At 37.7% G+C, this 14,621-nt stretch overlaps 2 protein-coding genes across 3 annotated transcripts; both read left to right on the top strand.

Annotated features, from left to right (window-relative positions):
* The first annotated feature begins 374 nt into the window (after positions 1–374).
* On the top strand, positions 375–6,732 carry LOC134675858 (uncharacterized). Of its 2 annotated transcripts, none has more exons than XM_063534163.1 (5): positions 375–493; positions 717–981; positions 2,527–2,685; positions 3,121–5,367; positions 5,755–6,732. In XM_063534163.1, the coding sequence occupies exons 2-5, from the start codon at positions 792–794 to the stop codon at positions 5,850–5,852; spliced, it is 2,694 nt and encodes an 897-aa protein (XP_063390233.1). In that variant the 5' UTR covers positions 375–493; positions 717–791; the 3' UTR covers positions 5,853–6,732. The 2 variants fall into 2 exon arrangements, with proteins under 2 accessions (XP_063390233.1, XP_063390232.1); XM_063534162.1 differs by having other exon boundaries at positions 399–582.
* Positions 6,733–7,893: 1,161 nt separating this feature from the next.
* LOC134675991 (porphobilinogen deaminase) lies at positions 7,894–14,575 on the top strand. The gene is made up of 7 exons (XM_063534300.1): positions 7,894–8,195; positions 9,271–9,343; positions 9,691–9,877; positions 10,164–10,246; positions 10,860–11,041; positions 12,953–13,112; positions 13,537–14,575. The coding sequence occupies exons 1-7, from the start codon at positions 8,145–8,147 to the stop codon at positions 14,034–14,036; spliced, it is 1,236 nt and encodes a 411-aa protein (XP_063390370.1). The 5' UTR covers positions 7,894–8,144; the 3' UTR covers positions 14,037–14,575.
* Positions 14,576–14,621: the final 46 nt, after the last annotated feature.

Here is a 14,621-nt window from a genome sequence, read left to right on the forward strand (position 1 = left end):
AATTTGCCGCCTTTTACTACTGACAAGATCTGCTTGACTTTGCTTGACCAAGTATAGTAGAAAATGCACCTTAAAAATGATAAGAGTATAAGAGTAATTAAATTTATCTGAAAAAAAAATTAAAATTAAATGGAAAAGTTTAAAAAGTTTCTATTATAATAAAACTTTCCAACCTTTCCAACGGACGTTGAAGTTTTTGAACAGGTATCAAATACATTGACGCTAATTTAGCTATTAAATTTATTCATTTCTATGATACAAAATCAACTCAGTGTCATTATGTTAAAGTCGGTTTTAATTTGACAGCATACAGAACTTTATCGTGCTAACCGGTTTATTCAACGCGTCATGTGACGTCACCTGCATTGATCGGACGACACGACCGTCAACCGATGATTTCTAACAACATGGCGGACATGAAATCAGTTGTTGTGCATCAAGATTTGCACTTTGTGGATTAATTTAAATAACAAAACATAGAACTTTTTAACTAGTAAATTGTTTAAATCAATCTATGCGCTAGATGTAACAGTAGAAAGTTGTGACCGTGGTTATTTCTTCGCCTCTGTGATGTGATTTTAGGTAAAACAGTGTTGAATAACAATTTAAGCCGATCTAATTGTATTTCTTTGTCACATTGCAGCGCACGTTGTCTTTTATTAAATTAGGATCAATCCTTTACTCGTTTATACTCATTGTGTTTCGTTTTTTTCTAGATATCGGGGCGAATTGTTAGAGAGAAATTGTGGTCACTATTGTTGTCTTTCACTTGGTATCTGGTCTATAGTACCATGCCGCGGCGCGGGACAGAGGCCGTGCAGCCGCCGGAGCCCCCAAAAAAGAAATCTAAAGTTGTTTTAGAGCAGCTTTCTTTGTTATGCCCGAGCTTGGACGCTAGTTTTACGGACGACGAAGCCTTGCCGCCAGGCATTGTGTTTTCGGACATACAACAGAAGAAATGGCGCATTGGAAAGCCGATAGGTGAGTAATTAGCTCTAAATAGTCGTTACCAACTTTCTTTTCCCTTATAACTGCTATTAATACTCAAAAATGAGATGTGAGTTATCAATATGATAACCTAAAATTGTATATAATCTAAATGTTGTCAAATAACTTGATGCTACTATTTAGTAATATAATTTTCTCCCAAAGTAGCTTCCAAAGGTAGGTAGGTAGGTAGGTAGGTATGTCCAGTGCTGGTTATCTATACAGAATAGTAAATCTATACAGAGCAATTAATTGTGGAGCGACACTGTGAAACAGTAAGTAACTATAGTTCGTTTTTTTTAGCATTAGAAAGAACTCCACAGAAGCAAGCGTGCAGTTTTTATCAGGCTCTTTAATTGTTAATAATTATTGAATTATCTAATGTAGCATGGTCAATACATATAATTTACTTCAAATTATTACCGCTAAAAGTGCCGGTTTTGGAACCACAAGCTTACTTCTGCGAAGTTCTTTCTAATGCTAAAAAAAACGAACTATAGGCAAGTTACCATGTTGCACAATGTTTCGAAAATGTTTCTGGTATGGATGCACCTTAACAGGGAATTTCTAGTTCTTGCCATACAAATTACAAAATACCAAATTACATAGTTTTAGTGATGACCAAAAGTATAACACATCTACTATAAATGTTGTTCCTGAATTTACTTTCTTCTTCCTTCAATTCAGGGCTATAACCGCGAAGGAAAATCGAAGTTCGCAAATTGCGGGCATTTTTCTCTTATTACGCCTTCATTGGAGTAAAAGAGAAAGATTCCCGCAATTTGCGAATTTCGGTTTTCGCGAAATGAAAGTGTGGTTACAATAAATATAAAACTCAAAAGATTGTTTAATTGTGTGGTTAATATTGACCTTGAACACACATCTGTTTTATGACCTTGCTAAATGGGAAACTCTTTAGTGGAAATTATAGCTGCAATTTTATTAACTTATGTGACGTCCAAATATGTAGCAAAAATTTATCAGTCCATTGTTTTGAGGACAAATAAAGATTTTAGTATATATAGTTTTAACTAAGTATGTATTTGCATTTAGGTAGATCAATGGTTGGCAAGAGCCACCCTGGCTAATTTGTATGTAATATTGACAAATGACAATGTCCGATAAAGTTACAAATATTAACAAGGTGCGGCCCGCGTCAACTTCTTTAACTACTATGTGCAGGGCTCGAACAATTCATGCGGATGACGTCAAACCACTCATAGGATGATTTCAAATTTTGTTACTTTGTGTTGTCACACGAGTTTAAATACAAACGTCATCCTGTGTACAAAATTACGTCATTTTTACGTCATCCGCATGATTTGTTCGAGCCCTGGCTATGTGTAACACATAGTTATGTGGCCCTTGGCTGTTAAAAGGTTGCTGACTGCTGAGGTAGATTGATTTGACTCAGCGGCCTGTATCATCATCATAAGTCGTTCCCTCAATGCTGAGGATCGTGACATCATGTCCTAATGGTGCTGACCAGTCTCTTCCATAGGCTTCTGTCTAATATTGTTTAAATAATTTTTTTTTCAGGGCGCGGCAGCTTCGGTCGAATTTACCTAGCTTCCGACAACGTGGACAAGGAGGTCACTAAGCTGAACGCCAATTACGTGGTCAAGATAGAACCGCACACCAACGGCCCACTGTTTGTGGAAGTGCATTGCCTTATTCGTACTTCACAAGTGGCAAAAAGTGAGGATATGTTTAACGAATTCATTAATTTTGTATCCTAACAGTGTTGGAAATCACTTTTTTCACTCAAAATCTGACCTTCCACCACAGGCAAAAATAGGTGGTTGGTCTGGTTTCATCACGAAATTTTCCTTCACTAAAGAGCCCTGGATAACCATTAAATTATATTTCGTACAAAGTTGCGAAAAACTCAGTGGGAAAGTCAGAGTCAAATAGACAGTGGTAGACAAATCATCAAAATAAATTGCTAATTACAACACATCCATATTCCTATCGTAAGAAACGTTTGTTGTCACCTTGGCTATCACAATGTATTTGACGCTGCCTGTTCCAGACAGAAGAATCTAGTATAATAGTGAAACACTACTATCGCAGAATAAGGAATTATTCTGTGATAGTTGAATTTCTCTAGTAATAACGTTTTTGTTGTTTCAGTAAAAGCATGGCGCCAACAAAACAAACAGAAACGCATTGGCATGCCAGTATACATTGCAAGTGGATCCTTTATAGACAAAAAGACTGGCATGAAATACAGGTTCCTTGTCCTGCCTCGCTACGACATAGACTTGCACAAAATAATCGCTCGGACCAAAGTACTAGACTTGAAGAATGTACTAGTACTCGCTCTGCAGATACTAGATGTGTTAGAGTACCTACACAATCAGGGATACACACATTCGGATATAAAAAGCTCAAATCTCATGCTCGGATTTGAGGGTGGCAAAATAAATAAGTTCCCTATGGCAAAAACTTCACAGTCCTTCCAAAAAGAAACAAAAGAAGTAGCAGTGTTGTCAGGAAAACACAGGCGAGTCAAAAGTGGGAAGTCGAGAGCCTCAAACTATTATGATGATGAGGATTATGTGATTAAAGACTCTAAAGGCTTAGATGTTAACAATAGTTGTGATGAGAAAAGACTGGCGAGTGTTAAACAGCTAAGGAAAATACTTAACGATAGAGACAGTAGGACTTTACATAGACATCACGCGTTCAATCTCAGGCAGCTATCTAGTTATGTCAACTATGAGGACATGACTAGCTCAGTTTGCTCCGATCAATCGTACCAGAAGTTGCTTGATGATTTTGGCAATAAAACTCTCATTAGAACCACTGCAGAGTTCTATGAAGATGCGAAAAGGAAGAAATCTGATACAGCTAATAATGATGATGAAATACATAAAGAAGCGATTCTTTCACAGTCAAATAGACAGATTTATCTATTGGACTATGGTCTGGCTTCAAAGTTCCTAGATTCCGAAGGCAAGCATAAAGATTTTGGCATGGACGCGAGGAAAGCTCATGATGGAACATTAGAATACAGCTCCAGGGATTCTCATATTGGAGCTCATTCTAGAAGGTCGGACCTTGAGACTCTTGGCTACAACCTGATTGACTGGCTTACAGGATCCTTACCTTGGAAGACTACTGAAGTTCTTGCTGAACCTGATTTAGTCCATGCCTTGAAGAAAAACTACATGAGTGATATTAAGTCCTTCTTAAAAACCAGCTTTAAAACCGAGTGTTATCCCCAATTCATGGAGAAATACTTGGAATACGTCACCAGCTTGGAATTTACAGAGAAGCCAGACTATGACCACTGCAGACGCCTATTCAAGAGTGAATTGATGAAGAATGCAGATAAGGAAGTGTCTTTGAAGCTAGCTGAACCTCCAAATTCACCAATGGGCCGGAAATTGTGTTATTCAAGAAGGTTTGGTAGGAAGAATACTCCAGCAGACTTTTTATCTAGAAGTGGGATCAAGAAAAGCTATGAAAGAGAGAATGTGTGTTCGCTTGAAAACGATCTGAAGTTGGAACTGTTGAAGCAAACTATCAATATATCCAGTGAGGGTATAAGAAAGCCATGCACTTCTAGAAACTTCTTCGTTTCCGATGCGGATTTGATCGCTCGACTGAAAAAGTCGCTCATGCCTCATGACATTTTAGGCAAAAAGTTGTCCCCGAAAAACTTACGATCAAAGAAAAAAGTGCAAAAACGCAGGGGAAAAAGAACGCACAGAAGTAGCATTGGGAAGTTTGGGAATTTCATGGGTTCCGCTAAACAGTTTACTTGGGCCGAAATATTAGCTCAAAATCCAGAGGATATTATTCGTAAGGAGCGTAACACAACCAACAGTGATGAAGATGATGATGAGGATACCTGCAAATACAGAATCAGGAAACTGTCAGATGCGTCATCGGAGGGTAGCGACTCTCTCCAGTCCCCACTGATGCAAAAAGACTACTTGCAAGGCGTGAAATGGACACCCGCCATGAAAGAAGTCTTAGCTAACTTTAAGAAAAGGCTTGCAGGCAAAGCTAAAGACACCGAAGAGATACCAGAAGAACTCCAAGGATATACTCCAGCGATGGTTAAAATTTATAGGATTAAAGAAAAAAGAGAAGCGAAAGAGATGGAAGCTGTGAAACAAGTTGAAGAGATGCCTTCGGAGCCTGTTACTAGAACTACCAGGTCAATGAAGAAGAAAGTAGGAAAACCGAAGACTGAAGCAAAGACTAGAAGGAATAAAAGAAGTGTGGATAGCGTTAAGATAAAGGAGGTTAAAGTGGCTATTGAGAAGTTGGATGTAAAGAAGATTGAGCCACAAACGAAGTCAAAGGCTAAGAAGAAGGAAGTTAAGATTGTTGAGCGCCCAAAGTCTCCCACGAGCAAGATTAAAAGTAAGTATAATTGATTTTTTTAAGGTATATCTACACAGTCCATCTAGGAGATTAGTGACTAAAGTAAGGTGTAATAAGGCCATAACGTCCAAGTAATTAAATCTGGAATCTCGGGGCTCACATGGCTACTATGGATGAAATAGCAATTTTAAGAAATTGTAGTAGAAATTTGTGGCGAAGATATAACTGCAATAGCAGTAGTGCTAATCATAAAAGTCTTATAACAATCAAAATTATCCTTTATGCATCCTCGGATAAACTAAAAAAATTATTGTTTGAATGAATATTGATTTCGACAAAGTAACATGATTATTTGATTAATTAATTTGATCATAAAAGTAAAGTACTTTCGTGTCAAAAAACCGATTAAAACCAACTTTTTTTCAGGGTCATCACCAAGCAGATCAACAAAATCTTCAAGAACCAGAGACACCACCGTTCCTAACAACAGACGCCGCCTCCGTAGCAGCAAGCGGAGCGCCTGACGCTGCGACTGTTGTCAAACCGACTCCATTCAACCGCCTTAAAATAGAATAATCATATTTAATAGCCCATATAAATAATAGGAATACAAACGCATAAATTAGTGCAAAATATTGAAGCCCTAAATTGGACAGTGCACGTCAGATACTCGTTCTAGATAATCGTATAGTGCCCGTACATTGTTATGCCGTGCCGTTATCATGCCGTACAAACGGCCTACCGCGAAAGATGTAATTAGCAAATTGCGGGGATCTCTTTCTTTTACTCCAATGAAGGCGTAATTAGAGTGACAAAGATACCCGCAATTTGCGAACTTCGATTTTCACGGTTATAGGCTAGAGCTCTTTAACCATCAGATGTGCGTATAATATATGTTGCACTATTTTACGCGTCTTTAATATTCCATTATTTACGTCTCTGCTAAGTATTAATTATGTACACACACACACACACACACACAAAAGGTATGATACACAACATAACCTATAAATCATTTTTAGGTTATAAAATTATTATCTATTCATTCATCTTAATTGATTTTTTACCTGCTTGGGGCTATAGAGATTTGTCTCTTATTTTATCACCTATGTACATACAACTTAGCAGAGCTGACTCTAATATAAATATCAATTGTTTTGGACAAACTTGCCTATTTGACTTTCAGATATTAGTGGACCTTTCGAATTTTTATATATATTGCTGTTCGTTTGTAAGATGTCTGTGATTGTTTTATATTATATTACTTCAACAATATTCGCATCTAGAAATTTGGACTTGGGCCGTACTCGGTAGTTAATATTCAACTTATGCGTTAAGTATAATTTCGTGTATGTTTTCAAGCTTTTGTATTCTCGTAGAAGTATAATGATTTTGTTAAATAAGAATAAATTTGTATTTTATTAACACCTCTCTTCCCTGATAGGATATCTAGTCCAGTAGCCAGCAAAGTGAATCACAATGCGATTTCTAGGGTTAAAATTTTGTGGTGGCTTTTTAGTAGGGTGAGATGAGACCCTGGTTGTATTCCCTGCATTTCATACATATGAAAGCGCTCATAGTGTGTAAACCACTGTGCAGAGCGAATTTACAGCTTGGCAAAAAAAGAGTAGGAATTAAAAAGTGGTAACACTGTAGTGTCATCCTTTTCAAACCAATACCACAGAATAAATAATAGTACTACCGTACAGAAAGGAAGCTTCCTACAAAACCGAAGTTTGACAGCGGTTCAGGGTCGAATCATGCTATCCCTTTCTAATACATGGCACTATCCCTTTCGGCTAATTAGGGTTGTCAAAATTCAAGTGATTATCTTATCTGTGGTCGTGCACGCAAAAGGAAGTCAAGTGGTGCCAACCCTAATAATTGCTCGGAGCAATGCTGAGCCGAGCGGAGCCGAGTTTGGCCGAAGTCAGGAGCTTCGCACCCCTGCCAATACGTATAAAGGCCCCAGTACACAATGGGCCATCGCCGGCCACTCCATGGGACGCAGCCTTGGAGGATATAACCAATGGAGACGCCATGTCTAAAATTTTCGGTACAAAATAGTCTGCCGTTTTTTGCGGGGGAGGGGCACATCAAATGTATAGGTACGTCATGTCAGATAAACGTCAGTCCATACATATGGTTGACATGAGGTTGACCATTGGCCGCCTATTTTCGACAGAGGGGAACGCCTGTTAATGGCGGCTCCATTGTTAATTACTCCGAGGGACGCAGCCATAGGTTTGGAAACTAGGGAGGTGTATTTAGCCTTGATTCACAAGCCTTCTTGAGCTTACTGTGGGACTTAGTCAATCTGTGTAAGAATGTCCTATAATATTTATTTATTTATTTATTTATTTATTTAGCCAGAAAATTTTATTGGCAGCCGTGTAGAAGCGGCTTAAAGTATTCCAACTACTTTTTAAGAAGTAACAGGTATTTTTACTTTAGAAAAATTAGTAATAGAAATACTTTTATTTTATTTACCGGTAAAGTCATAAGGGTACATCACTATAATTTTTGACAGTGACAGTATGACAAATATGACAAATCAGGATGACATGACAGTTGCACAATCGAATCACCTTGCGAAAGCGATGTTTTGATTGAACTTTGATTTTTAAATTATGTGGCTAATTAACTTGTCCACTACAGTGTTAGTGACAAGTCATTTAGATACTTCCAACCCAATTTGTATATACAATAATTTGAATAATTGGGTGCAATTCATGACATAACCTTAAAGCTAGAACACATCCTGTTATAATTTTATGTAAGTTACATACAATAATCGGTGTCGGAAGTTATTGAAAATGGAAAACGAAGAGAAAACCGTTATACGTGTCGGTTCAAGGAAAAGCGAGGTATGTTTGATTTAATTTGTTTTTGATAGTGTCGGGAAATAATTTCTGACATATTTTTTATGATAAGATTTTCCGTATCTACTAGCTACGTTTATACTTACGAATATAAACCTAAGATTATCCTTCTTGCAAAGATGATACATGGTCCAGAGAATTTATGGACAAAGTTGTTAATATCAAAATAAACTATGAGGTTTACTCATACATGTACACCAGACTACATATTAACATAATGTGTTATGTACTCACACTTACTTAATATATTATTTGGCAAAAATGTGGATATACTCTGCATCAGTAGTAGCGGATGAAACAACACTTCAAAATAGAGACTGGTGTCTTCTTGTTAAGCTACTAGACATTAGTAGATGTAAACTTTCACGATTTTTACTCATTATTCACAAGAACCGAACTTAATCGCATAAAATTAAGTTTTATATTTACCTCGGACGTTCAAGACCAAGTGCGGGCAGTTCGTAAAACTTGCGCGCCTAGATGTTGATGTCAACTAGAGCCAGTCTTCTCCAAGACCACGGGGACAATGCTGTCCTGGAAACATTGGAGGAAAATATAAAACTTTTCTTTTTATTTTCTTTTTTATTTTAAATAAAGAGATTTATTCAAAAACAAAACTTATATACTATTATTAAAATTAAGTATAAACTAAATAAATTAAAACAAATAAAATAAATAAATAAAACTTACCTACCTATCTTAGGTCCCCCAGAAGGGAACGGTGCCCATAAGGCTGGCTACATTCCCACCCTGAATAGCTATGCCTATTCTTTGGCCTAAGAATGAGCCAGGACTAGGGTCACCCGTGGTTTCAAATAGTGTTTTTCTTAGGCCCTTAAAAAGATTGTGAGCGTCACAACACCACGGCCCCACAGGGTCTCTAATACAAAACTAAATTTTACGCGATTAAGTCCCATTGTTGTGAATAATAATTAGTAGATGATTTGAATGTGTACCTAGTTGTAGTTGATCTCGTAGTTTTTGATCCAGAGTGTACAAGTGTAAGTGTAAGTAGTGGTATATACACACCTGCACTAACATTTTCTTATTTTTGTTTTAGCTGGCCCTTATACAAACAAACTTTGTAATAGACAGCTTGAAGAAAGTACATCCAGAGAGAGAGTTTACTATTGGTAAGTTCGTATTTTGTTATATTAGTTTGAATTTGTTTAGTTAGAAATATTGGATTTATTAACTGAGTTAATTGGTAAGTACACAGTTAAAGAGTTATTCTGTTCTAAATTTTTAGAAAAGCTATGGGACTTAGTTTAGATCTGAACACTTGATTACCTCCATAGAAAATATTTTAATATAAATATATCTATTGACTTTCCATATTAACCCTCAAACCAGTATTTTTTTTTATCATGACCACTATAGAGTTAAGGCACTGAAAATTTTCAAGCAAAGCAAAACATTACACACAATCTCCTAATATTTTTTGGGAACAGATATTTTGATTTTTCTCCTTTATTTACAGTAACCATGACAACCCTGGGAGACCGTATTCTAGACGTGTCCCTGCCGAAGATCGGCGAGAAGTCGCTCTTCACCAAAGACCTAGAGGATGCCCTCAGGAACAACACGGTGGACTTTGTGGTGCATTCGTTGAAGGATCTGCCGACGTCTCTGCCGGAGGGGTTGGCTATTGGAGCAGTGTTTGAAAGGTTTGCTTGTGAAATTTATAAGGATAATACTATCAGGTCCAACATGTTTTCCACTTTTAAAACATCTAAAACTATAAAGATCATTGTGACGATATAGGTCAAGTTACTATAATGTAATGTATGTGAACTAAATGCACGATCAAAATGTATGGACTTGAAACTGTTTTGGACGACAGCGGCGGCCGCTTGACGCGCCGCGCGCCGCATGCGTCCAGTCCGCGGCCTTAGGACAACTTTAACCTATTGTGGGGTATTATTCAATAATATTTATTTTTGAATGTTATAGGGAAGATCCTAGAGATGCCTTAGTCCTCAGAGAAGACCTGAAAGAGCACACATTGGAGACCCTGCCAGAAGGCTCCGTCATTGGTGTGTTGGCATTTTGATATTTACAGTATTAGGTATTTGAGAAATTTTAACGCAAACCTACTAGACTTTGTTCTAGAAATATATGGTATGGTTCAAATTTGTATTCCTGTTCCTTCTATTCTCTGAATTTCGTTGTTAACTCCTCAAGTCAACTACAGCAAAGTCAACAACTCAACAGAATCTAACAAAACTATTCATCATCATCATCATCATATCAGCCCTTTATCGCCCACTGCTGAGCATAGGCCTCTCTTCTAGTACGCCACTTGTCCCGGTCCTGAGCTAATCTCATCCAGCAGTGACCCACAAAACAAAACTATTAACGATACTTAATGCAATTTGCAAACTTTGGTACAAAATAATGTGTTTTTCTAATCAGAACATTGTATTTTCATCATGTATCATGTATTATCATATAAAAGTTTGCAAATTTCATTCTACCCTACACACATTTCTTTTTTCTAGCCTCCAGGTATGTATCCCAAAATCTTAGCCATAAGCAAATTCTAGCCCTTTTAATGCCAACGCCTATTAAACATTACGCGCCATCAGTAAAGTCAGTTGACGTCTTTGGCGATCAACTCTAGTTAACCACGTACTCATTTCTCTTAAGGCACGTCATCTCTCCGCCGCACGGCGCAGCTCCGCGGCAAACACCCACAATTGTGCGTCCGGGATGTCCGCGGGAACCTTAACACTCGTCTTCGAAAACTGGACGAAAACGGCGAATACTCGGCGCTGTTGCTGGCCGCCGCTGGGCTGCAACGGATGGGGTGGAGTAACCGGATATCTAAGGTTAGTATTCGTTGTATATTAAGAACTGTCCTTAATTCACTAACAAGGCTCGCTTGCGAAACTGGACGAAAGTGGGGAACGATTGGCTTTGCTGTCTGCTCAGCTGACTGCCACGACTGTAACGGTAATAACACTCGATCGTGAAACTGGTATAGTTATTTGTTCAGCCGTCGCCTTCGAAAACTGGACGAACTCGAGGAATACAAATATGATATAAATAGAAGGAAGGAACGAATGAAGAGTCGACGAGTCTGGTCAACAATATCTAAACACTGTACTGCAAAACGTAATTCAAGACCAAAAAAAGTAAGACAATGTTGCCACTGCAATATTGTGTTTGTAAAATAGTAAATTCCTTTTGATAAATAATCGCTAAGATAATTTATTTATTAGTAATTTTACTCCTACGATTTAAAAGTACTTTTATTTACTTATTTTTACATAAATACAAGGCGCGCTAGTAAAAAGTGGCAACATTGTCTTACTTTTTAGTGTTCCGTACAAAACTTTGTTTATTTTGGTCTTGAATTACGTTTTGCAGTTTATGTGTGTGCATTTACCTAGTCTGGCTGATCTTATGACTTCTATTCATTTTGATATTGTATAGTTTTATAGTTAAGTATTTTTATGCTCATTCGAGTATAAGGTAAAAATGTAAGTACATTTTTACCTTATACTACACAGAAATTGCATCATCATCGTGCGTTTACGGGCTGTTCTTATCACTAAGCTGATATTGATAACAAGGTCCGATAAACGAAATCGAAAGTTAAAGTGGCATGGGAAAATATCGTGACTGGGTCAGTATGATAGCAGTTTTATAGTTTTCGACGACTTTACATCATTTTGATTTTGGTTTAAGTAATAATATGTTTTTTTTTTCATTTAGTTATGTATACATTTATGGAGAGGAAGAGGAAAATCACGAGCAAGCTATATACAACAACTAAAAGCAAAAGCAAATGTCGTGTCTTACAGGGACCTAAAGAACCTGGCCGAGGACCGCGAAAACTGGCGCATACTCCACCGACAAGAGCCATGCTCTTAAATTATGATGACATTTATGCAGTCACTATGAAATTTATTTATTTAAACTTTATTGCACAAAAGAAAATTTATCGTACAAAAGGCGGACTTAATGCCAAAAGCATTCTCTACCAGTCAATTTAACCTTAAGGCAAAGCAGAAATTCTAGCTATTTTACTAAATTCTTAGCACATAGGTAATTGCTTGATATGTTCAATGATACCTTAGCTATCACAGCCTGAAAGTTTTGCACTTAGCTACCAAACAACCTGTATACCTACCTATTCATATCTATACGGGGTGTTTAATATAGATGCGGTAGTACCTAAGAGAAAGTCGGAAACGAGGTAGACTCATTTATTTTTGGACGGAATAAATTTAGATATTGTCTATGGTACCTGTTTTTAAGTTTTTATTATGCCGGCTACACACGTAACTATAAATCGTAGCGATTAAACTGTGCAGTCCGATTTGCGCAGTTTCATCTACCGTGTGTATGACAAATCGATAGACGACTGGTAGATAAAGCTGCGCAAATCGGACTGCACAGTTTAATCGCTACGATTTATAGTTACGTGTGTAGCCGGCATTAGTCTGGCAAGCAATTTCCGTCGTGCAGTAGAAAACGACGGCAAAAAATGTACGTGCTCGAGATACCATACGAAATTTGAACTGTGCGCTTTTTCTAAAGCCGACCACTGACTAACAGTCCGCCGGACGATATCGGCCGGTCAGTTGTTCGGAACTGTCATATTTTTGTTCTAACTGACAGGCCGATATCGTCCGGCGGCCTGTTAGTCAGTGGTCGGCTTAACTGACAAAGTTGGTTTGCTATAATAGTCTAGATATAGATTTGTGTCGGCCTAAATTTGATTTTCTTTTCAGATCTTGCCGTGCGCAGATATCAAATACGCGGTAGGGCAAGGCGCTTTAGCTGTCGAGTGTCGCGCCGACAACGATGCAATCTTATCGCTGTTGGCGCCCTTCAACCATGCCGAGACCTACTGCAGGATTCTGGCAGAGAGAAGCTTTCTCAAGACACTCGGTAAGTTCCGAGATTACGGAAAAAAATGACGGGCCTGCCCATTATGACACGACTTTTGGGGCGAGAAATCGAGAAACAAACAAAAAATTGTTGGCCTAAACTAAGTGTTTATTTTTATAAGAAACGCCAGTGGAATTGTAAATAATGTTGTCCGCACCTGTCATCCCGATACATTTCTACTTTTCGATTAGCGTTTGTCGATGTCGAATGTCAACTTTGGCAGTGAAGGAAAATGGACTAATGCCAATAGGTCTAGGTTGGAATATCAACTGGCAGTCGCAAAAAAATAAAAATTCACTCGTTTTCCGCCCGCCAATCGCTGTGCCAATTCAAGTGAACGAACCCTAGGCAAGGCTCTCCCTTAGCTGGGAAAAAGACAGACAACACGGTCTCACTAGGACTGATGATGATGATTTGTTTACAGGTGGAGGCTGCAGCGCCCCGGTCGGCGTATCCACAAGACTGAAGCCGTTCGACGCACAATTCAGACTTACTATATCCGGGGCAGTGTGGAGCCTGGATGGCAAAACCACCATAGAACATTCCCTCGAACAAACCTTCCCACAGATAAGAAAAACGGTCAAGCACAAACTCAGCCCGGAAGAAACGGAAAAAACCGGTAAAAAACTCAAAACGGATGTCAGCCACAACCCTAATCACCCTGAAGAAATAAACAGAAGAATAACGGAAAGGGCGGGAAATTTAAACTGCGAAGACACTAGAAGTTTAGAGGAGATACTGGCTTTAAAAACGCCTAAGATTTTTTGTGGGTTAATAGAAAACTCAAACATGCCTTTAGATGTTATAGAGAAATGTGATGATTTGGGTAAGGATTTGGCTGAATCTCTTATTGCTAAAGGCGCGTTAGAAGTTATGAAGGTAACGCAGGATCTTATTAGAAGCTCTACTGTTGTGAAGTCCTGATTTTTAGTAATTTTATTAAATGGTCAATTTGGTTTAGCAAATTATTTACATAGGTTTTTATTCCATAGACATAGATATGTGATATATAACCTTATGTATATGTACTAAGGTCGCTATTATACTGGCGGATTTATGACAATCACCGACCAATAGATAGTGTGTAGAAAAAATATATTGCCTATTGAAAGTATCTTTTTTTACACGGTTTTGAAAAACATGTGTAATGCAATAAATGATATGAATGTCAGACTTTCTATATTTTTATCTCTGTTACTCCATTGCAAGATTCAGAGACGGAGTTGCAAAAGCGAGTGAGTTATATTGCTTTGAAATTTTGTTATTTATTTGTTAGTTTATCCAATCATGTTGGCGGGTGTGTGACTTTTGTTTGTCAAATTATCGAAAACGGAACTTGAAAATTATACATATACTGTTGTACTTGTTATTTTATTATGAACAAATAGGTTTATATACTTTATAATATACCAGTATAATTAGTAGATTTATGTGTACTTATTACACGACTGCCCAAACAAAAAGAGTGTATTGTTTTTATTATGACATATTTTGTTGGATTCTAATTTT

This window comes from Cydia fagiglandana, chromosome 23, assembly GCF_963556715.1.
Source record: "Cydia fagiglandana chromosome 23, ilCydFagi1.1, whole genome shotgun sequence".
NCBI lineage: Eukaryota > Metazoa > Arthropoda > Insecta > Lepidoptera > Tortricidae > Cydia > Cydia fagiglandana.